This window comes from Lepisosteus oculatus, chromosome 6 (assembly GCF_040954835.1).
Source record: "Lepisosteus oculatus isolate fLepOcu1 chromosome 6, fLepOcu1.hap2, whole genome shotgun sequence".
Lineage (NCBI taxonomy): Eukaryota > Metazoa > Chordata > Actinopteri > Semionotiformes > Lepisosteidae > Lepisosteus > Lepisosteus oculatus.
In genome coordinates, this window is record NC_090701.1 from 38,623,411 (window position 1) to 38,647,185 (window position 23,775).

Here is a 23,775-nt window from a genome sequence, read left to right on the forward strand (position 1 = left end):
ACTTGAATGTTTTCAGTATTGGTAAGAAATGGAAATGCATTCTGTGTTTTGTTGGTTATTTCATCTGTAACAGTATGCATAAAGTAAGAGGAAAAGTAGCTTATTGTACACCCATCTTAATATTTGGTTTGTGATGTTCTTCCTTTTTTTTTACTTCATCAAAGGAATTAATATTTCCATCAAAGTCTGTAAGGATTATTATAAAATAAAGTGAAAGCGAAATATATTGTGCATCCCACACATTGAGAATTTTTCTCTCTTCATTACTGTATTTTGACATTAGAATTAATCTCAGAAATTACCATAACTCGTGCATTATAAATATCCTTTCTCTCCCAGAATATTTCTTTAATGTAATCAAAATCCTCTTTCTTAAAAACAACAATCCTTATGCTAATTTTATATTTCTGGGTGATACTTAAATTATTTTTCCTCTAAACAATGTTGCACATTTTTAAAATTATTTAGACAAAAGACCAAGTTCTGCAGTGAATCTGTTGTGTGAGCAGCCAGCCGTAACATCGCAAACCTGTGTTAGTTGAGTGAGAAACATTGGGTCTTACTTAGGAGAATTGGGGGCACTTACGTTTTTGAAGTGTTCATTTAACCAAAAGTTACACTCATGAAGAAACTACACAGATTTACGTATTTTCTACTTGAACATCCATAGATCATCTAAGAGTCTCCCAAGTATCTAAACCAAATAAATTGTGGTAACTTAATTTTCAATAATTCATACCCTCTTAAACTTCTTATTTCATGAAAGTGCATTCCAGTCCTTTATTATTAATGGCAGCTGGAACTTTGAGAAAGCATATGCTTAGGTTTTATTATTGACTAAATGATTGATTTAGGCCTTCATAATTAGCCAGGCTAATTTAATTAAAGTTCAATTTAACGATACAGAAGGCCAACAAAAACTAGGTTTGTCATTGATAGATATGAATTCGCTGATATGGAATTGTGGTTGTCAGATGATGTATATTTTATAACCACAATTCATTGAAGGAAAGACCTAACAGGATCACAATGTCAGTGTGGAGAGCCGCTCTTTGGATGCTATAGGCAAATTTAACTTGCTAACGTCACTGATTTAATTTTCTTAACAGCATTAAGAACCTGTTTGGGTTTAATTTGCTTAAAGTAACCCACATCATCCAGAAACTTTTGTACAGCATTAGCTGTACCTATAAAAAGACTGATATAAAGACTGGGGCTCTGTATGCTTGCAGGAAAAAAAGTATTTTTCAACCTGTTGAGAATAGAAGGAGTTCTTCTAGAGTGTGCAAAAAGTACAGAGAGAGATAGATCCTACCGCTGTACTTTATTAATTGTCTTGGGTGTTTTATCATTTTCTACTCTTGCCTGCAGTTTCTTTGTAAGTAAAATACTCATGTCATGTATCACACTGAATTCTGTACTTAAGCAATCCTGCTTTTTACTTTTTTCAAAGAATAAAGAAAGCTGAAAGGATATTACTGAGGCATAGAAAAGTAAGAGTATAATGCTGTTCTTTTTTTGAATATCTCACTTTGAGTCTTGTACTCAGCTGGTATCTTGCTGTCTTGATGGTGAAGTAGTTTCTCTACATGTATGCATTTAAATTTTGTGATAAAGAAAACTAGTGTTAACTGAAAATAAGAATGAAATCACATATTTCACTTCCAACCAATGATTCTGTGCTGAAACTACTGCTCAATACAATAGTTAAAAAGCAAAGATAAAAACTCCTTATTTTGCATTATGTTTAAGGTTAGGAGAATGTCTGTGTGGGTTAGAAAACATTTTGAATTGAAGTACAAGCTTTTTTTGCTTTTCATCTCCTTGTAAACATACATTAATTCTGACTAGGGATTTGAACTTTGCTACCTGGCTTATGGAATCTTGTGTAGATTTCAGCTTTACAGTGCACGTTCATGATTAACTAAATTTAACTGTGAAAAAACTGCTGACAGCTCTTTTTTAAATAAACGTGTAAAATATGATTGCTCTAGGCTTTAGGAAAATGCTTTTGTCTGGCCATTTAGTGTTTAGCAAACACAGACGAGGACAGATTTATTATTTTAATGTTTATTTTCCTGCAACTTGAATATTTAAGACATTTTAGATTTTCCATCCTAATTTAGGATTTCCTCTTATTGCCATTTAATAACTTGGACATTTAATTGCTGTATTACTTCCTCCTGACACATTCTGAAGTTATACCGGGGCTATGGACCGTGAAATAGAGAATTTGGGCAGGCAATTACAGAGAGCAATGGAAATATGTAAAGTTGGATTCAATACTTTGGCTTCCTTAAATACAGTATTTGTACATGGGGGGGGGAACCTTGTTGAAGTCAGCATATATTAATTTAAAAATCCACAATCCATGCTGTTTGAAAGAAGTGTACAAATATGTATCATAAAAACCTGGAGTATTGATGTCAAACAATGATTTGTATAATGAAATAGAACATTCTGTAGTATTTATTTAGGAATGTTATTACTTTGAATTGAAATGCAGTGTTAACATCATATGTCTGGATTTCATTATCAATTTAATTTCATTAATCAATTTATAATGTATATCCATATCAATATATCACTTTATATTTTTAATCAAAGCAGTTGTTGGAAATGCCATTTACTGTACAATCACTTTACAAATCATTTTCTCTGCGACATACCATGTTCTGTTATATTTAGATAGGGATCAGATTTTTTGACAAAGTTTAAAGTGCCAAGTTTCAGTACCAGTTTCAGAAATTCAAGACTGTGACATTTTGAGTTGGGATGTCTCCTTCCATGTCATTGTACTTTAGTATCTTATTTGTCTCTAAACTATTCGAAGCTGGATTGTAACACAGAAGTCCCGCATTGCTATATACTGTAAAACATACAGAATTCATGAACATTAGAAATGTAGTCTGTAGTCTAGGAATTTAAATAAATCTGTGTTTTCACTTTAAATGTTGAGGTTGATATTACAAAAAGTTTGCAATTAATTTGTAAGCATATATCACATAGTATCATGTAATACTGGGCAGAAAAAAGATCCAGTCTGTAAGGCATATATTTTCTCTTTGTCTCAGGAAATGGGGCTGTGAGAGGCTACTGTAAATAGAACATCAGACACGATGCACACAATAAATCTTTTATGATGTAAAGTACTTATTATAATGAGCTGTAACTGCTATTTTATTCAAAGTCTGTGCATGCTGACACATCTTTATAAAGTATGTAAAAATAGTTACATTAGTTTAATTCTACAATGGTTTAATTGAAGTGTATAAAAATATTGCTTTCCCTAATATTTGATTTGATTTTATTGCCATTAGATTTTTGTTATGCTTTTTATATCTCTGGAGACCCATCACAGAAACATTTATGAACTAACCCTGTCCAGATTATGCAAAATTAATAGATTTGTTAGGTCAACTAATTTTACCAATCACATTACAGTATTTCCAGGTACTGTGTATCACACCGTGCTTTTGATATCTGTTGTTGGTTGCGGGTGCTGATTCCATACAGTTATCGTGTTGGGCCATTTTGGGATTTTTGAATTGCTAAACCAATTTGGTTGGGTTATGATGATACGGTTTTCATATCTTCTTCTACACTCATTTACAAAATGGTCAGTTTCTACCTTAATAGACAGCTAATTAACTATTGCAAAACAAAGGCAGCTTTCTGATTGAAATCTTATATTATAAAATATGTGCAATATGATTTATCTTTTCCTCTGTAGGTTGCTGCGGGACTAATATTACTTGAAAAACATTGTACAGGATGGTAATTGCATTTAGAAATTCTCTGAAGTATTCCCTAATTGTGTTTACTTATTTATTTGTGTTTTTGATCTTTCTTTAACTCACATAAATGTAAATAACTGTCAGAAGGGGTTGCTGGGCTTGATACATGGGCTGTTCTAATGGGGTCATTATGTGGTGGAGAGTCAAAAGTTGCCACTATGAAGGAAGGGTTAAACATGGAACATTGCTAGTGAGTTCAAATTTAATCTGCCAGAAAATTTACTCTAAATTCTGCTTAATTGCACTGTTTACTAAAAGAGATGGATGAATATAATGTGTGTGCAGTTTCCATTTCCAGAGGGTTTTGACCTATTTATACCGAGACAGATGTGACAGACTAATATTAGTGTCTAATATAACAGCAGTATAGTTTTGACCTCTTTTTGTAGTATGACCAACCAATGCATCTCTTCTGAGATGTCTGACACAGTGTTTAATGAAGCACGATCTAGTGTGCAGAACAGTTCAAACTTTAAAGTAATCCTAAGTAAATGTAATTCTCTTGTTTTATGTGCAAGACATTTTAAGTTGTGCATGTTTAAAGTTTTTTTTTTTTTTAGTCGGATGCTGAGACATCCAGACTTGGTATGAGGTGCATCCTTGTTTAGCTACAGTGCCTTGCGAAAGTATTCGGCCCCCTTGAACTTTTCAACCTTTTGCCACATTTCAGGCTTCAAACATAAAGATATAGATTTTTTATTTTATGTGAAGAATCACCAACAAGTGGGACACAATTGTGAAGTGGAACGAAATCTATTGGATTTTTGAAACTTTTTTAACTAATAAAAAAATGAAAAGTGGGGCGTGCAAAATTATTCGGCCCCCTTGCGTTAATACTTTGTAGAGCCACCTTTTGCTGCGATTACAGCTGCAAGTCGCTTGGGGTCTCTATCAGTTTTGCACATCGAGAGACTGAAATTCTTGCCCATTCTTCCTTGCAAAACAGCTCGAGCTCAGTGAGGTTGGATGGAGAGCGTTTGTGAACAGCAGTTTTCAGCTCTTTCCACAGATTCTCGATTGGATTCAGGTCTGGACTTTGACTTGGCCATTCAAACACCTGGATACGTTTATTTGTGAACCATTCCTTTGTAGATTTTGCTGTATGTTTGGGATCATTGTCTTGTTGGAAGATAAATCTCCGTCCCAGTTTCAGGTCTTTTGCAGACTCCAACAGGTTTTCATCCAGAATGGTCCTGTATTTGGCTGCATCCATCTTCCCCTCAATTTTAACCATCTTCCCTGTCCCTGCTGAAGAAAAGCAGGCCCAAACCACGATGCTGCCACCACCATGTTTGACAGTGGGGATGGTGTGTTGAGGGTGATGAGCTGTGTTGCTTTTACGCCAAACATATCGTTTTGCATTGTGGCCAAAAAGTTCGATTTTGGTTTCATCTGACCAGAGCACCTTCTTCCACATGTTTGGGGTGTCTCCCAGGTGGCTTGTGGCAAACTTTAGACGAGACTTTTTATGGATATCTTTGAGAAATGGCTTTCTTCTTGCCACTCTTCCATAAAGGCCAGATTTGTGCAGTGTAAGACTGATTGTTGTCCTATGGACAGACTCTCCCACCTCAGCTGTAGTTCTCTGCAGTTCATCCAGAGTGATCATGGGCCTCTTGGCTGCATCTCTGATCAGTCTTCTCCTTGTCTGAGCTGAAAGTTTAGAGGGACGGCCAGGTCTTGGTAGATTTGCAGTGGTCTGATACTCCTTCCATTTCAAGATGATCGCTTGCACAGTGCTCCTTGGGATGTTTGAAGCTTGGGAAATCTTTTTGTATCCGGCTTTAAACTTCTCCACAACAGTATTACGGACCTGCCTGGTGTGTTCCTTGGTCTTCATGATGCTCTCTGCGCTTTCAACAGAACCTTGAGACTATCACAGAGCAGGTGCATTTATACAGAGACTTGATTACACACAGGTGGATTCTATTTATCACCATCAGTCATTTAGGACAACATTGGATCATTCAGAGATCCTCGCTGAACTTCTGGAGTGAGTTTGCTGCACTGAAAGTAAAGGGGCCGAATAATTTTGCACGCCCCACTTTTCATTTTTTTATTAGTTAAAAAAGTTTCAAAAATCCAATAGATTTCGTTCCACATCACAATTGTGTCCCACTTGTTGGTGATTCTTCACATAAAATAAAAAATTTATATCTTTATGTTTGAAGCCTGAAATGTGGCAAAAGGTTGAAAAGTTCAAGGGGGCCGAATACTTTCGCAAGGCACTGTACTGTCAAAGTTAAAGGCGGCTGGCTGCTGCTTGTTCCTTTCCACTTCATTTCTTCGGTGTTGGTCTGTGCGTTGCTAAATGAATCACTGATTGAAATGTGCAGGTTGTCCATTTACCATAATCCTCTTGTCAGGCCACAGGAGTAGCATGATGAAGAGGGAAATTAATGCTAAAATTGAAAGCTGCACTGCTTGTTTGGTGCCGATACAGTCGCTGTCCCCACTGTTTGCCGGTTAATGTTACAGGCTTCAGAGGCGGTCACGTCTGTCTGCAAATCAGTAACTAGATTAGTTGACTTGCGCTGCAAGGTTAGGCAGCATTTGTATTGCGATCCTCATGTGCAATCTGGCGGCTTGTTCCGGTGTAACAGAAAAGCACTACAATGTAGCTATCAATTTACATCCCGAAGTAATCTGCTCTGCCCTTTGGCGTCAGAGGTGGAATGAACAGCAAGGTACCTTTGGCATTGATAAAGGGTAAAGGGTTATTTTGTGTTGTCCGTTTCCTTTCTACATTGACCTCTGCCTAAAATATAGTCCTTTATTTTGGAGAAGTAATCTTGTACTTCTAAAAAGGAGAAAACTCCTGTGTTGAGTTGTTCAAAACTGGCTAAAATCTTTACTAGTCAACAAATCCGAAACAATGACAAAAAATACGGAAAACGGGAAGCAGCATGATGTGTGCTTTAAATAGATGCATAATGTGTCCAAGGACCTGTATTAATGATTATAATCATGTCTCACATTATCTTTTAAAATATTTGAAATGTTCAACATATCCAATAAAGACCACAACGTCTTAAGGTTGTGCAGAGAGGCCAGACAAATTAGATCCTTCTTTCCTCCAGAGTTAATGGAGAATAAATCATATCTATTATGATTTGAAACGGAGCAAGCTGTCTGTAATTTGTCACTTATTGTCATCACTATTAACTACATACAGCGCAAGAGTGACAGCCTTTTTGTAACTGATTGGAAGTTTTTTCATGTATGATTAGCCCTTCACAGAAGCCGGAATCTAAGAGTATATTTTGTATAACAATTTAAAAAAAATGAAATATACTTTTAGAGCATTTCCACTTATGGCTAACTAGCCAGGTAGAATTGTTGGTAAAATTTTGTGGAATGCTTCAACTTGTCATGCATGACCTTTTCAGTCTTTTGAAATGACACACTGCGATATTTGCATTGTTTTGATTTTCAAGATCCACTGTCTCTAGAGAGAGATGCTTAGCTCCTGTTTTCCATAGTGAGCCTTGTATATTATTCGCATTGCTTCTCTTTTGTAAGCATTTTGGTAGCTGTAAGATGATTCTGATGGATTGGGACCTCAAAGCACATCAGGGCTCTCCAAACACTGAGTCATCAGTCTTCAAGTACGCTGGCCACTTCAAACATGCTGCCTTCCTGGGTGCACACTGCAACCCAGCAACCTGAGAACACCTTCCAGTAGCAAGACACTTCGTACTTACAAGCCCTCTGAGGACAAGTTCTTTGGACATTACAGGCTTTCTCAGCCAAGCTTTCAGTTTTCTTCTCAATTATTCGGCGTATCTCTTTCTCTGCTTGCGAACTTCACAAACCTTCACTTCCTGTTATTTTGAAAACAGTTGCTGGCTGAATCCTCATCTTTACTTCATATAAACCATTTGTAACATTTTAAAAGCCATTGCTTTTTGATCATCTTCAGTTTGAGACTACAGAACTGGAATAGAGGGGTTCTTTGGAATAATGGTTTTGTTGTCTAAATGATCAAGGGACTGGAACCAAAAGTGACTGAATAGAATTTGTTGTGACTTTAATTGGAATTTGTCCTTTTAACTGTATTAGGCACCTTTTCCATTATATGCTTAACCTTGTTGTTTAGAAATAACAGGAAGAGGGAAGAGGCTTGTAGTTTCTGTGTGATTATCCTGTAATGTTTGGGGATTGGGCATAGTTTCACTTATTAGGTACCTCAGGTTGGAGTGAGGGTATTTTAGAGTGTATTAGGGATGAGATGAAGAGGAACAGTTCATGCCCCTGTTATCTTTGAGCAGTTTCTTGATACAATTATCAGGGAATTGCTGTTCCTCTACGCGAGCATTTATGTTCTATAAAAGTCTTGAAAGCTTGCTGAAACGGGCTTTGTTTCATGCTGTTAGAATTTTAAGTTTATTGTTTTGAGAATTTCAAATCTCTTAAATGGATTCAACAGTTTGTTTTAATTGGCTAAATTTGAGCATTGATTTGATAAAGTTGTAAAAATCTTGCAGCGAATATATAAGACAGTGTCAAGTCCAGATACTATTCATGACATTACCGAGTTGATGATCGTTATTGAAGACATTGAATTTGAAGTCATGTTAGTCTAAGCAATAGTGAATGTAAAATATTGCACTTAAGTCAGTCTTGCCATTTTCATTTATTCTTAATATGTTTTGTTTTTTTTTTATTTGTGCTGTTACTTGTGCTCCAGGATTTCATTTAGTGAGAACTTTTTTTATGATTCCTTTCCATTTTCTGTAATTCCATTTTTCTCTCCTCACATGCGTTTCTCTTTACCTTATTTCTGTTCTGGATTGAACCAAATTGTCCCTTATGAGATATGCAATTACTAGGAAAACAGCGGAAATGAACTGCATACTCATGAGATCATGTGTGACAAGTAATTAAAATTGCAGCTTCACAGTCAGTATGACAACAAAGGTGCTTACTTATTTCCATGGAGCTCAGTGGTACTCTTATAAAATTTTCATGGACACATTTCACATTTACCTTTGCTGTGTCTCCTGGTGCCACCTCGCATGCCGTGACCGTTCATTGTTTAGAATGGCTTTATTTCTATAAAAACATAAAGTAGTTGTTGACTTGCTTGCCATTTCAGTGTATATGACATGGATTTGAACCTGTTGGGCTATTAATATTGGCTGAAGAGCTTTCTTTTTTTAACACAGAGCACAAACTCTATGGATTCGGAGTTCTGAAATTGTAATTAGATTTTTTTTCTTTCAATATTCAAATAAAATCCATTATGTGGAATTTTTCACTTTCCTTTTAAACCACTGAAAAAAAATGAGATGTGTGCTATTTTGATGCATTCTATATTCCTAGAGCATTGCATTAACAAGTTGTCCCTTTTAATACATCCAAGCGCACAGGAATGGGCAGTGATGGATAGTAGCTCTGTCAATATGCCCATTTTGTTGGCCTGTTGGCTTCTGTTGTCCTGAAACACAATGAAGTTTTTTTTTCCCATATTGAACCTAACATGAAGTATTAAGTTAGAAAGAACCATAAACATTTTAGGCATCTGTTTGGGATACATAAGTGAATAGAAGGAGGGAAATAGGTTATAGTTAATGGGAAATGGAGGCCAGAAAATACTAAGTAAAATAAATGGAGTGATAGAAACAAATTACCTTCAATGAGTGCCCACTTTATAAGATTACAGTAAAACCTGTGCTGAATCTGACCCAAGAAGATTGATTTGTTTTAAATAATCAATTACAGGCATCCCTCAGCTGTGCATTATTGTATGAAACAGACAGCCAAAGGGTAAGATGTCTAATGCATAACACTGGCCTAAGGTATAACATTGTTTTCCTTTGATAGAATAAAAAGTAAAGAAATACTGAAGCAGAAGGTCATCAAGGAGCATTTGTTTAAGTGAGACATCTGTTTTGGAAGTGGACTGTATTTCACAGTGGTGAACTGATCAAATGCCCCTTTGTAATTTTCAGGAGGAAGAGGCTGGGGAAGAGGAGAATGGCAGAATCGAACCTGTTGGGCGTGCCGACTCTTGCCTGGAGCCTGTTTTGTCCCTTGAGTAAGTCTGCTTTCTCTGGAGAGGCTCATGCGGTCTGTTTGGCGCTGTTGACAAGGGCATATCCCATGTCTGTCTTAATGACCAAGAGACAGGTGTGTTATGGTATCAGTCTACACAGACAAACAGGATTACACTTAAATGGCCAAAATGTACGAATCTTCCGAGAGCCTGCTTTACTTTGCCTGCTTTAAAAACTCTTCTCTAATGAAAATCAGATAAATTAAAACTAAACTATGCTGGAAAGTTTAACTGTCATTTGAAATTCTTAATTTAATCAAGGTTCTTTACTTCAGGAAATCTGAGGGATCTTAGTAGGCATTCCAAAAAGAAGCCCTTCATAGAAAGTTTACATTTGAAATTACCCTATCAACATGGGATCATCACTGCCATTATTCATATTCATTGTTATTTTTTTCTGTTTTTTTATTTAATTGTTACTTCTCCCCATGCTTTCAGTCTGATCTGCAGGTATGTTCAGTAACAAGCTCTGACCCCGTTTTAGTTCACTTTGTGTTTTTGGTTTTATTATTTGACCACATCTGATGCACATGCTCATTTTGCCTCATTCATCATTGTCTCACAGTGACATGGTAAAGCTGGTAGAAGTCTCCAATGATGGTGGGCCTTTGGGAATCCATGTAGTGCCTTTCAGTGCCCGAGACAAAAGGTAAAGCTTTGTGAAGGCTGTTAGGCAGTAGGCACTGTATAGTAATAGAATGCTTATGTTCCAATGTCTTCTGCATCCTTGTTTAAAAAACAATCTTTGAAATGATGTACCTTGAATTTGCAATGGAATATTTCTTATTACAATCAGGTAAAATAAATGCATACCACTCAAGGTTTTAAAGTGCACAAATAAAGGTACATTCATATTGGTGCACAAAGCAAATGAGACAGTTTCCAAAAAAGCTAATTGAGCAGTTCAATGCAGTACTTTTTAAATAGTGGGCAGTTTTGTTATTGTTTGGGTACCATTATGCTTAAGGATAACAGAATGCTGAAATCGAGTAATGATTTCTTAAAAAATGATCTCTAAATATGAATAAATAGGCATTAGAAAATACATGTTTATGATTATTTTAAGAAAATAGAAAAAAATGGCCATGTTCCACTTAAGTAATGGAAACCACCTGGCATGTATCAAGGCAGTCTCACTGTGCCAGAAGTTGCTGGGGAAAACAAGATGTCCTGCTTCAACGAGCAGCCGACTCATTCAGCAGAAGCAGGAACCTGGCTCTGTGAGGGACAGACTAGGTCCTGGAAGGCAGAGGTTCACTATGCCAGCTCAGGACTATCACCTCTGCCTGAACCATCCGCACAAGAAAGACCAGGAGAAAATACCAGCGGATTGACTGTAGCTCACTGTGTACTTCACAATTATTAGTGGGCCTGGAGGGTAGATCAAGGCTAACATTGACAACTGAAAGAGTGACTTTCGCGCCCTTTCAGGCCTGTTAGTGGGTTGGTGGAGGAGTGATGATGTGGGTAGAAATGTGCTTTAACACAAATCCAATTTGGTTCAGATGTTGGGTAGCATTACTACTCAGCAGTACATTGACAAAGGCCTTGGATGATTAGTATTCCATTCCTGAAGGTGCTGATTTTCTAAATGACCAAAGCTTGTTAATGAAGTTCCAGGATTATAATGCTACAGCTTTAAGAAAACCATGTCAAGGTCTTGACCTGGTTAGTTTTTTTTTCTCCTGACCTCAGTCCATTAGAACATCTGTGGTATCAGGTCATTACTACCACCAACATAACACAATGAAGTTTAGCCACATGCTTTATGGGGTCTCTGTAATGAAGGTTTCATGTTTAATGCTGAAAACTATTACTTTTCAATATGTTATTTGATGTTGTTTATTCTATTTAACATATCCAATTAAATGCATTACATCTGAGTATTGCAGTTCTTTTGTGCATCAGTATATATAAAGCATATAAACATTGTGTATTATATGTGATATGTGATTTTGGTTTGATAAGAAAAATTAAAGGTTCAGTTAATTTCTTTGAAAGGCTGCCAATTAATTGAAATCTAATAGTTATGACTCATACTGTTGGCTTTTAGATTTCTTTCAGTTCTCCTTGTGCTGTTTCATTCAGAATGATGTACAGTATCTCACTATAAACACCATAAGAACATAAGTATAGTTACAAGAGGAGAGGCTATTAAACCCAGCTAGCCTATTGCTCATAGGTAATTGATTTCGTCCAGCTTTTTCTTGATAGAAGCCAGGGTACAACTGAGTAGCTTGTTTCATACGCCCACAACCCTTTCTGTAAGGGTTTTCTAGTTTTCTGAGTTTTAAATGCTTTTTCCCATAGTTGATGGTTGCATCCTCTGGTCCATGTTTCAGTGTTTATTCATCATGTTACTGTGTCCCACCCTGACCATTAAAGTCTTCAGATGGTGACACAGAAGTAGTATTTCCCTTGTGGATTTTTATAACAAATATGAAATGCTTACTGCCTTTAATGATATTAAGGCAGCTGAATATGACCCAATCAAACTAAGAGCTTATTTATGGCATGGGTCTTCTGCCAATAGGGTCGTAAACTGCCAGTTTCGAAAAAACAACTCACAGTAACTGGAACAACACAAATATGGAAAAAAAAACAATACTTGCATGGTTTTACTGTGCTTGGTACGTGACTCAACGTTTTTCTCTTCAAATAATTAAAATAAGCTTTTCTTCTTAAAAGTCTCACCTTTTAGATTTTTTATTTTTGTAATGACGTATAACCACAAAGGAGAAATCTGTAAATGCAACATGATCTTTTTCTTTCGCTGTCATTAGCATTTAAAAACATACGATCAGCTACTAACAAGAGAAGACCATTCAGCCATTCTAATTCAAGCAATTCATTCTGCTATTTCATGAAAGAGGCTAGGAGATCAGATTCACTGACATGGCTATGGAGCATAACCCTTTGCATAAAACTTAAATTCTTATTCTTGGTTTTAGATGCCTTCTTACATAGTTTCCCCTTTTGCCCCCTAGTTCATGTGTCAGTCCCCTTGTAGTTTAGACTAAAAAGGTTTATGTTAAAAAGTCGTGTTGTAGTTGCCATATTAAATGGTCATTTTTAATAAGCATTATTTTGTTGTCAACTACTATTAGTACAGAGTTTGAAACGTACATTTTTAAAATTATTCCAGCATTTCTATTAGATATTATACTTTATAATACATTAGTGCAGTGTTATTTAAATTGGGACTGTCATTTACTTTTTGCATGAGCTTATTCTGCATTTCTCTGTGATCTCTCAATGTTTATGTTCCAGCACACTGTTCAGTTAATGTGCAGGAGTGGGTCACTGACAGTTCTACCCCTTCCATTTTGCTGGGCCTTGTCTTGATCCCCACTGAAACAATGAGTTGTGGTCTAGTGCTGTGCACAATAAATTTATGCAGTTAGGAGACAGGCATAAGCGCACCTTTCCCCTTGCTGTGAAATTGTGAATTTAATAATAATATGCATTTTACAGGTCAACAGAAAGGATCACTGTTTATTCTGGGTCTCTATGGCACTGAGGAAAAGGACTAAGCAGCAGAGCTTGAAACTCAGTGGTGGGGAGCGAATGTTTAGTGTATCTTGACTGAGAGGGGTTTATAGAAGCTAAAGAAGACAGACAGATAAGGCTGTGCCTGAACTTATTTTCTATCTAGATTAAGCATGACAGCACAGGGTCATGAGGATGGCTTATTAAGATGTCTGCAACAGAAATGTCCTCAGTATTTCTTTTCTTCTCAGTGTCCACTGACTGGATTTTGTATTAATGACTATTGCGAACAGCTGCCAAACAATTATCCTAAAAATAAAATAGTCATAAAAATGTATGGGCAAGATAATGATTTCATCAGTGGTTTGTGCAGAGAAGAGCAGCATCAGAATTAATACTTTTGGAGCTGTCTGTTATTACTCACTTGATGAAGGGCACAAGGTCAAACTGTTGCATACTAAAGAGCTTTGAGACACTCTACTATTTTAACTGCATTTCCTCCGAGAGCGAGGCTCAGTGATATATTTTAGTAATGAGATTTCATTGTGACCGGATTGAACTGTAAACAAGCTGGTAACATAATTGCACTGTATAACTGCAGTCTGATTACATTATTATTCAATTAAATTCAATGAATATGAGCAGGTGGTCTCTTTCTAGCTGCTGTTTTTTTTTTCACAATGGATAAGCTGCTACATTGCTTTTAATGAAGGAGTAGAATATTAAGCCAGTTGCATTAAACACATACTGCAGGAGCACCTTTATATAGTCTACCTGCAGACCAGCTGGAGAAATCCTTAGGGCTCAGATAACAGGAACTAATCTGTTGCTCGATTACTTTTTTTTGCAGCGGTTCTTAAAATGTCCAGAATTTTGTGTGATGGGCAGAAACATAGCTTACCATGGAAGTGGCTGGGGATTATAAGTGGCTGAATCTCAGTCCAGTCAATAGTGTCAGAATTGGCCAGTGATGATTCAGTTGGGAATTACTGGAGTTTGCCTTAATGCTCTTATCACTGGTTCTCTGTTTATACTGTGTCAACATTTATGAAGATAAACTGTGATCTAGCTGGCTTCAGCCAGGGTGGTAATTACATGGTGTTCGCACTTTCAGGGACTTATGAAGCTCATAAAAAGCTTTTGTACCACTCCATTTCAACTTTCACATGTCATTTGTTTACACTTCTATGTGAAATGTTTCTGTGGTGTCAGTGTGTTTTTTGGACAAACTAATGTCGGAAGTATACTTGATTTCCGTTAGAACACTAAGTAGCCTACAAATTGAGAATTTCTAAAAAATGACCTCTATTAAAATGTTTCATTTCAGGCAAATTAATAGCCATTTTTAATTAGCAATGATAATGGGTTTTGACAATTTAGGTAATGAGGTATATATATATTAAAAAGGTATCTATTCAGAAATCAGTATTTAATTGAATAAAAATACATTTTATAATTGCTTTCTATTTGCACCTTATTTTTAAATGCTTTTCAGGATTTGGCCTTTCTGAAAGCTGCTGTCAGATACAACAAGGAGCATGATATCTTGTCTCATTTTATATTTAATTCTTGAAGGCACACTCATGCAAGATGCTCAAAACAAAAAAAATGCTAATTTTATTTGACTTTCTTGGCATATCAAATTATTTTCTATCTATATCCACGTTTAGCCCAAAAAGGTAACCTAATGGAGATTGTAATTTATTCATTGTCATCTTGATGCTGTTTGATGGCAAAGGGTTTGCTTTTTTAGGCTACTGAGATGACAAACCTTAGTAACTTCTGAGTTATTTTTTAACATTACTACCTACTCACAATTTTAGGGCTTTACTGCATTTTCTTTTAATTATCCTTTGGACTGTGCTGAAATGTGACAAAAGAGTATAATTTTAAATGCTATTTAGATTGGTGGTGGTCAAAGTAAACTATTAGCTACAGTATATGAAGGTAATGTACAGCATCTATAAATTCAGTTTCTTTGTTTTTCAGATTCAGATAGTTTGATTTGCTTTATCCTAGACTACGTATCATTAAGACTAGTATGGTAACCATTAGTATGATTTTTCCAGGTAATGAATTAACCTTATTTGTGTACCTTGTAGTGAACAAATACATGAATCAATGTAAATGGTAGCAGATATTTGTAGTAAATCTACTAAAAGTGTAATGGATTTTATATCTCTGTGTATACCAGCTGTCTAATGTGTCTAAATGCAAAATTGCAGTTTTTTCTCCTCAATCAGGCACATCACATGGATGCAGAAGACATTAGGAAAAATATTGTGTAGTGTTGCTAGAAAGACTTGACTACTGCTAGCAGTATTCCCTGCTTCCAAACAGTCTTATTGTTCAACAGTTGAATGCTTTTAGGTACAGTGTAGTTCTATCTTATAATTAGCACTGCAGTGTTATTAAATTAACATGGCAGGGCAGTGATGTCTGATTTGACTGTTCCAGGACCCTGGGGTTGTTAGTAAAGCGGCTGGAGAAAGGTGGCAAAGCTGAACAGGAGAAACTGTTTCATGAGAACGATTGTATCGTGCGGATTAATAACGGAGACCTTCGCAACATCAGATTCGAACAGTAAGCCTCTCAGGGTCTAATCTTGGGGTAGCTTTTCCTCCTCCTTCGTTCCTCTTTCCTTCAGCAGCCGATGCATGCTTGAGCCCTGTGGCCACCTTGTGAGCTAACACTTTGTTTTTTTCTCCAAATATGATTCCTCAGATGCTGACAATACTGTAGGTGAAAACGTCTGCACTCTAAGTCTGCATTAGTAGGCTTTGGCCATGCTATGCTTAACAGTGCAGAAATATGTATTGCACATTTTTCTAATGACCTCCAATGCTAAAATCAGGTTATCAGAGCCCCTTGTCCTCAACACTTAAGAGTACCTTAGCCATAAAGGGCTCTGAAGTGATTGCAGCACTGCAGTTTCTCTCTAATATCTTTTCTGCTATTATTTCACTGCTTATCATTCTTGATTAGAATGATAATCAAATTACGGCTTGTGCACCGTAATTTTACTTCTGGTTTATTTTTGTTTTTCATTTCTGTAGTTTGTGACAAGTGTGAACTGCACTTTATATTTAAGAAAAAAAACTAACTTGAATAAAAAAAATGTACACTGCCACATGTACAAAAGTATTGGGACAGCACAGTCAAAACTTTTGTTTTATAGCCTTTTAATTTGAATTAGTTGAATTTTGTTCTAGTATCATCAACTGCATAAATAGAATTACCCAAAATGTAGTGTATATAATATGGTACTTATTCATAATAATCTTATGAAACAGATCCAGTATGCTTGACTATAAAGCAGAAATAGGTTTTGACTTTGACCCTGCTCTCCCACTACTTTTCCAGGGTGCTGAACATTTTTCATTTCATGAACAGATCACAGAGTGCTTTACAAAGGAACACAAAGTAAGAGTACGCACCTGCACATTTTGTCAAACTAAGCTCCATCCTGGTGAGATGTCTGACTTCCGTTGCCCTCTGAATACAGAAGCATAGACACCAAAACATGCTTTCCTTAGTTTTTCATTTTAAAATTGATTTATTGTTTCCATTAATTTCCTAAATTGTGATATTTAGATGAAGATAGAAAGCAATGGCAAATTCATTTTTCCTCATTTATCCAAACACAGCCGAGCAATATTCTTTAAGCAGCACCCTGGGATGTGAAATAGATTATATCTTGTCTGGGTCTTGATCAAGCTTGAAATGTTCAGGTTGCACGTTGATATCCGCTTCATTAGGAATCTCCTCTGTGGTTTATGGCTCAAGGAAATGGTTTGGATTCTTGGCAACGATGAAATGTTCTAGTGGGATAAAACCACAAGCTCAGCTGTTATAGTGGAGGTGCCAGGCTGGTAGGAAGATGACAAGACATCACACATTGGATTTAGTTGCAGAAAAAAGAGCAGACAGTCAAGTTCTGTCTATGGACGTGCCTTTTAGTTAAAGATTGATGTCAGAGTGCTTATTGATTGGGAAAGGCCTTCTGATAAAAATAAATTTGTAATTACAGGGATCGGATCATTTTAAATGAAATTGTGGTGATATAAAAGTAAAATTACAAGCATCTCAATCAACAGCAGTGATATTTGTCCTCTACTCTGCTGTACATTTGCATTACCCTGATGATAAAAATACATACTTACTGCAATAAGCAGAAGTGTTAAATAATTTTGAAGAGAACATGAACATGTAATCTGTATACAGAAAAAAAAATCCCCTTTGGAAAACATATTTCGTGACAAAACTAGAATTTCCCCAAGAATGTTACCCCTTAGTGTGCAGATTATTAGTTTTTGCCAGAGGGTGTTAAGGAAGGTTGGAAAAAACTTTGGTTAAAGCATGTCTTTTAGTTCCCCTGATTGTGCACCTTATGGGGATAATTCTAAGTAATATTCTCATCTTATTTTTACATGGATAATTGTTTTAAGTCAGTTAATCTAACTAACTCTAATGATGCATTAACATAATAATTTATTATTCAATCAGACCCTACCATTATGTGATTACTGAAGTGTCACTGCACTGCTCATTACCTTATAGTCTACTATTTATTGATGATTTTGGAAATTAACATAAAAAGAAGGTAAAAAGATAACAAGAATTTCTCAAGCATGGTTTTCCAAGTTTTAGGAGGTAAAATTCCTTATTTTGTTCAAATAATTTAGGAGCTACCTCATAGAACAATATGACTCCCTTAGAAAACTGCTTTCTTGGGAAGTGTAATTGTCTCATTTGATAAACTGTTTAAGCAAACAGTTGAGTTAGAATGAAAAGAATTGTTTGAACAGCACAACTCTGAGGGTCCCTCTAAGCAAGGACTACCACAGTTTGGTTTAGGGTAGGTTGTTTGACGAAGTCCGAAGTACAATACTTTGATAGAAAAAAGTGCAGGACAAAAATTCAAAATGTCTTTTAGACATGCAATTGATTGTGATGGGGCTTCTTATATTAAAATGCTGTCCTGTCAGCTTTTCTATATGCAAGGATTTGACCAGTTCTGTGTTCATGTGGAACTGTTATGTAATGTAGCCTGTTTCCATTAAACTGCCTTCAAGCTGTCATTCATTACATCCCTTTATATTCCGGTATGTTTCATCTGTCCACAGCTCACCACACATCTGCTTCTCATCAGTACCAAAAAGTCCATTTTGAGAGGTGTAATTTCACAGATTTTTGCACTATTTTTTTCCAAAGAGGAGAGTTTCTGAAGTGTTCAGAAGCATTTAGAAAAAACATTTCTAAATGTTTTAGAAAGGTGGTGTTATGTTACGTTAAATTAGATTAAAGAGTTGCCATGTTTTAAACAAATATGTGCTCACAATTACCTTAAATGCCTGGGACTTTCTGTATTGTATTAGTAATTTAAATATACTTTGAGGTCTGGTCAATACAAAGTGAGTTCCAGTTACTCTCTGAAGCACACTTACTTTTCAGCTTGATATTAGCTCTATTCTGAATATATACTAGGCTTCAGAAGAAACTTATCAATTATAACAAATTCATAAGGTTATTCTTAAAGTGGCAATTGTATCTCAACTATCATTGGATGCAGTGCAACCTGTAAATTGGAAATGCATGTTTTGCACCAGGTTGCAGATGCTGTCTTGTCAAATTATGTCCCATTTGCCTCATAGGGGTCTAGACAAGCATGTTCCTATTTGCTGGTGTATGAGCCCTCGGTGCAACACATCACAGCTCAATGGAGACATTCAGTGAGGCTGACGTTTGATGAGTAGGGCATCCACAGCATCACTATCATATTCTAATCGCTCAGGAAAGCTGATGTTAAATGAGCAGCACAGGGATGTGTCTTGTCCTGCTGAAATGTTGACACATCAAGGCTTTGTTCTCATGACAAGCAGGGTATACTGGTGCCTTTCTGTGTTTTCTTTTCAGATTTATTGCAACAAATCCTATCATCATTGACTCCTTGCCCAATTAATTGCATTGCTAATGATGTTGCAAAGTTACATAAATAGGCAGTCATGGTTAATCAATTAATCAGAATATCAAAAACATTTAATAAATATCCCATATAAAAAATACTTACTTTTTGAGAAAAAAAAATGAATGTGCATAAATTCAGTGATAGGTTTCTTTTCATGCTCAGTATACAATGGTGCCTCGTAAATAAAAATAAAAATTTTCAATAAAAATTGAAAAAATATGATCTACCGCTCAAATTCATGAACAGCGCCTCTTAGATGCTGTCTTCAGTTGTAGTAAATTTAAATTGTTACCATTGTACTCCATTTGATTAATTACCTCAGACAGTCTTATACATAATTAAAATGGTTTAAAGTTCCCGACATACATTGATTTTTTTAAAGCGGTCTCTAAGTAAGATTTTTATGTAAGCTGTAAGTACTTCTGCATTGGTGCAGAATGTTTTACTGCTGTTCTTCTCAACATTTGTCAAATTACGGCGACTGCTAATTGTTAGTTTCCAAATCCAGGATAACAATTAGCAACATGCAGCATGTTGTGCAGCACTTATTGACCTATCAATATTTATGCTTTTTAAGCAACACACTTCAGAGTCAGTTCTTGGCACTTAATTAAAGCAGCAATTATATTCATAATGTCTTCCAGTCTGCCAGTCTTAATTTGACAATTTTCTGTGCCTTCCCACTTCCAGAGCACAACATATGTTCCGGCAAGCCATGCGTTCACCTGTCATTTTGTTCCATGTGGTCCCAGCAGCAAAGAAAGTACAGTATGAGCAGCTCTCTCAGAGCGAGAAAAATCCGGCCTATATGCATGGCCGGTTCAGTCCAGAGTCCCAGGCTAGCGAGCGAGGAAGCCTGGTGGTGGGGCTGGACCACACGCCCCACAGGGTGTCAAGGGCTGGGGCCCACGTGGAACAGGCAGAGTTCTATTCACCGCTACCTCACAATGCCGGCTCTACCGGGAAACCACCCTCCGGCATGACCCCGTCCCCCCAGAGGGTGCTCAGCTCCACGCCCACGACGGGCTACACCAAGAAGGTTGGGAGGAGGCTCAACATCCAGCTGAAGAAAGGTAAGGCAAAGAGCCAAGAGCTGAGGTCATCATGAACTGGTCCCGTTGAGGTAGAGCTTTTCATTACAGGGTGCTGGCAGAGGGCAGGGAAACCCAGTTCATCCACAAGCATCGAGCATGAGTCATGCTCAAGCAGCCCACTACACAACAGACCTGGTGGAGAAGTGAGAGGTTATTATACTAGTTGAATTATAGGGATAAGTTGATCAATCAGCATGAATCCCACTTATTTTTCTGTCCAGTAACACCTTTTCCCCCTTTTCTTTTTTTAAAAACAGGTTACACAAACTGCTGTATCTCCCCTTGGTCATAACCTCAGTCATACAAGTGTATTTTCTCTGTGAAGCAGAGTAATGGTGTTGTCCAGCTTCAGTTACTTGAGGAAACCAGCTGTGCTTATTTTAAAGTCTGCCCTAACAACCCTGTATAAACCACTTACAGTATATGCTCTAACAGTGCTATAGGACTGACCACACAATAAAGTGGCATTTAGTGAAAGTTCATTAGTGATTTATAGTATGATGTACAGCTTAAGCACATAACCTCGACTGTAATTTATAATCACCAGTTGCTTTTCTTTTTTAAAACCACCAATTATGTATTAATTAAGCAATTGGCAATTAAATCTGTTTACTGAAACACCCCGTGACCAATACATGAGGGCTGAGGGCCATGCATGCCTTCCTGAAGTAAACAACACAGTTTAAACTATTGTATTGCAGTTAAAATTATTACATGATATAGATTTGAATAGACCAATCTGTTGTCAGTTTATATCCTGTAGGCTCATGTACGGGGAAATAAAAGTAAAATCTATGAATCTGAGAAAACCAAGTGTGAATTTATTTATAGTAGTAAAAAGACAAATTACAACAGTTAACAGCAATGATATCAATGTCTTGATATTGTATATTGTAAATTTTTCAATATCTTATTAGTGTATACTGGCACTTCATTTAGATGTGTTGGTTAGAGGCACAGATTCCTCTGTCTATAGCTGGTGTAAGAATCAAATGTTAAGTTGTCGCAAGTAGGTACATTTTGTTAAACTAAATTGTACATCTCAGACTTGTATTTAATCAGGAACAATATCTCTTGTGAGGAGCATGATGCTTTCAGGAATTTGCTGTTCAGCTAGTCTTGTTTTGTTACTTCTTTAATGGTAGCACAAATTTTGTAAAGATTGTCTCATTCAAAATATTTGTTCAGTGAACAAATGCATTAAAAGTTTTTTAGGGAACACATAATATCTGTTCCTTCCAAAACTAAACCGGTTTACATGAGTAGTGAAATCAAAAATTAAAAATGGACAATTATACCATTGACTGTATAGTCTGTATAACTGCTTGGGCAGATATGAATTTAAATATGCAGTAGTTGTCTAGCAGAAAAAAAATCAGTATTGAATTTTGTCACTGTTAAGAAATACCTTAGGGAATAAAATAATAGTGGCTTGGGAAACAAAGTGCCCTTGGGCAATTGTTATATCATATTATAATATTATGCAGCAACAAGAGTTCAGCAGTTTGAGTGCTGTAAAAACACAGGGCAAATCTAGTATTATTTTCCCAACTACAGTCATACTCTTATCCTTTCTTAATTGAAACACCTTCATTAATTACAGAATTACAGAATGTTGGCACATCAAAAATAAATGCAGCTATCTGTAAAATGCAATACGCAATAAAATGAGGAAGAAAATCTAATGTCCACACTTATTGAATTTTAATTGTTTTTGGTCATTGATGTCTAACTGCAGACATTTATTCCCAGTTGTCTGATTTGTGACATTAGTATTATTTTCAAGCAGAAAAAGAAGATAAGTATCAGGTTCCCATACATTTCCCATTGTGATCCATTACAATGTCTTCTGATGATACTCTAACAAGCATTACATTGGTTAACTGTTACAACTGCTTACGATGGCATTGTCAACCTTTTTTAATATCACTCTTTAAAATTGATCACATGATCTTTTCACTACTTCAGAAATGACCTGAAGTCATAGACAAATGTATTTTCAGTTTTTCGTCATTATCAGCATAAAGAGAGAGTTCTTGATTTTCATTTTGGAAGTCCATCATACTTTGCCATGGTTGGAATGGTTTCTGCCAACACGGCAACACCCAGTGTGCCCGGGCATTCCTAGTTTCATCACCTCTTTTGTGTGTGGATTTAACTCTCTTGAGAACAGACACTTTCTCATATAATGTATTTATTGATTAGTTCATGTGTTGCGAAGAAGCTATTCTGTTTCCAAAAGACTCTAAGGGGGTATTGAGGCAGTATTTTCCTATGAAATTAATATGAGAGCCTTAATCAAATAATGATGCTTAAAGAAGTCATTCCATTTAGAACTAAAAAGTACAATACATTGGAACATTGTGTGTTTCTTTATAGTGGGTATTTAACTGGCTTATTGGCGCCAGGATCAGCTAATATCCTAAACTGGATACAGTTGCTTTTATCCTTTGCCTGCATTACCAAAAAGGGAGTAAGACTTTTGTAATTAGGTAATGCTAGACCATTAGAGATGCATTTTTCTAATTACCTAATTCTAGACCATTAGAGATGGAATCTTGTAATGTGATAGAGTTTGATTCTGGTAATTAACTAATTCAAATAAAGACTCGAGAAGCAATATATTCCAGGGTAAATCGTCTTTGCCTTTTTGTAAATGCATATCCAAGAAACAAAATCTCAATATGGATTTTTAAAGCAGAGATGCTTCTTTATACTATTTTATAAATTACACGTAGAAAAGGCTATGCTTTCTTCAGATTCTGTGCCATTATTTCCATTTGACATAACTGTGCTAAATTAAATTTGTCATTTACCTCAACATTTTTTAATCATGTTAGATTAACTTTTTCTGATTGGTTAGATTTATAAGCGGATATTTGTGAACCTGTGTGTGTCAATATGAACAGTACATGACATATGAACATAAATGGAAATGGTTTTTGGTATCATTATATTCATCACTAAGTAGAATGAAGTTTCATTTTTTCATTGTTGATTGCATATGCGGTTTTAATGCCAAATAGAGACGTAAAAACTAGTTAATATTAAAAATGAGAAAATAATTTAATTTGAAAAAGTGACAAAATACGCTTTTAATAACAGGTATACAGTATATTGTGTATTTTTATCCTAAACCACTGTATTTTACTAGTCATTTCACACTAAGGAGGGTATTGTATAAGCAGTTGGTGGCCTCAGCTCAATGAGAATTGAGAATTCCCTTTGACTAGCCAAAGGCATATTCATGCTTAATCTTAGTATAGTTTCTTTACCTCATACAGTAACTATATTCTTAAAAACATTTAGCTAAGATTGTATCCTATGCATTTGCAATATGTTATATCTCCATACATGGTTTCAAGTGAA

At 36.0% G+C, this 23,775-nt stretch overlaps 1 protein-coding gene across 5 annotated transcripts in view; it reads left to right on the forward strand.

Moving 5' to 3' along the window:
- pard3aa (par-3 family cell polarity regulator alpha, a) overlaps positions 1-23,775 on the forward strand; it is a 428,925-nt gene that overhangs the window by 201,729 nt on the left and 203,421 nt on the right. For 4 of the 5 annotated variants that reach the window (XM_006642876.3, XM_015338940.2, XM_015338941.2 and 1 more), the window contains exons 6-9: positions 9,752-9,837; positions 10,421-10,504; positions 15,802-15,927; positions 20,003-20,385. In XM_006642876.3, the coding sequence (XP_006642939.2) occupies positions 9,752-9,837; positions 10,421-10,504; positions 15,802-15,927; positions 20,003-20,385 (679 nt within the window). The remainder of the gene's footprint in view (positions 1-9,751; positions 9,838-10,420; positions 10,505-15,801; positions 15,928-20,002; positions 20,386-23,775) is intronic. The other variant, XM_015338942.2, reaches the window with a different exon arrangement.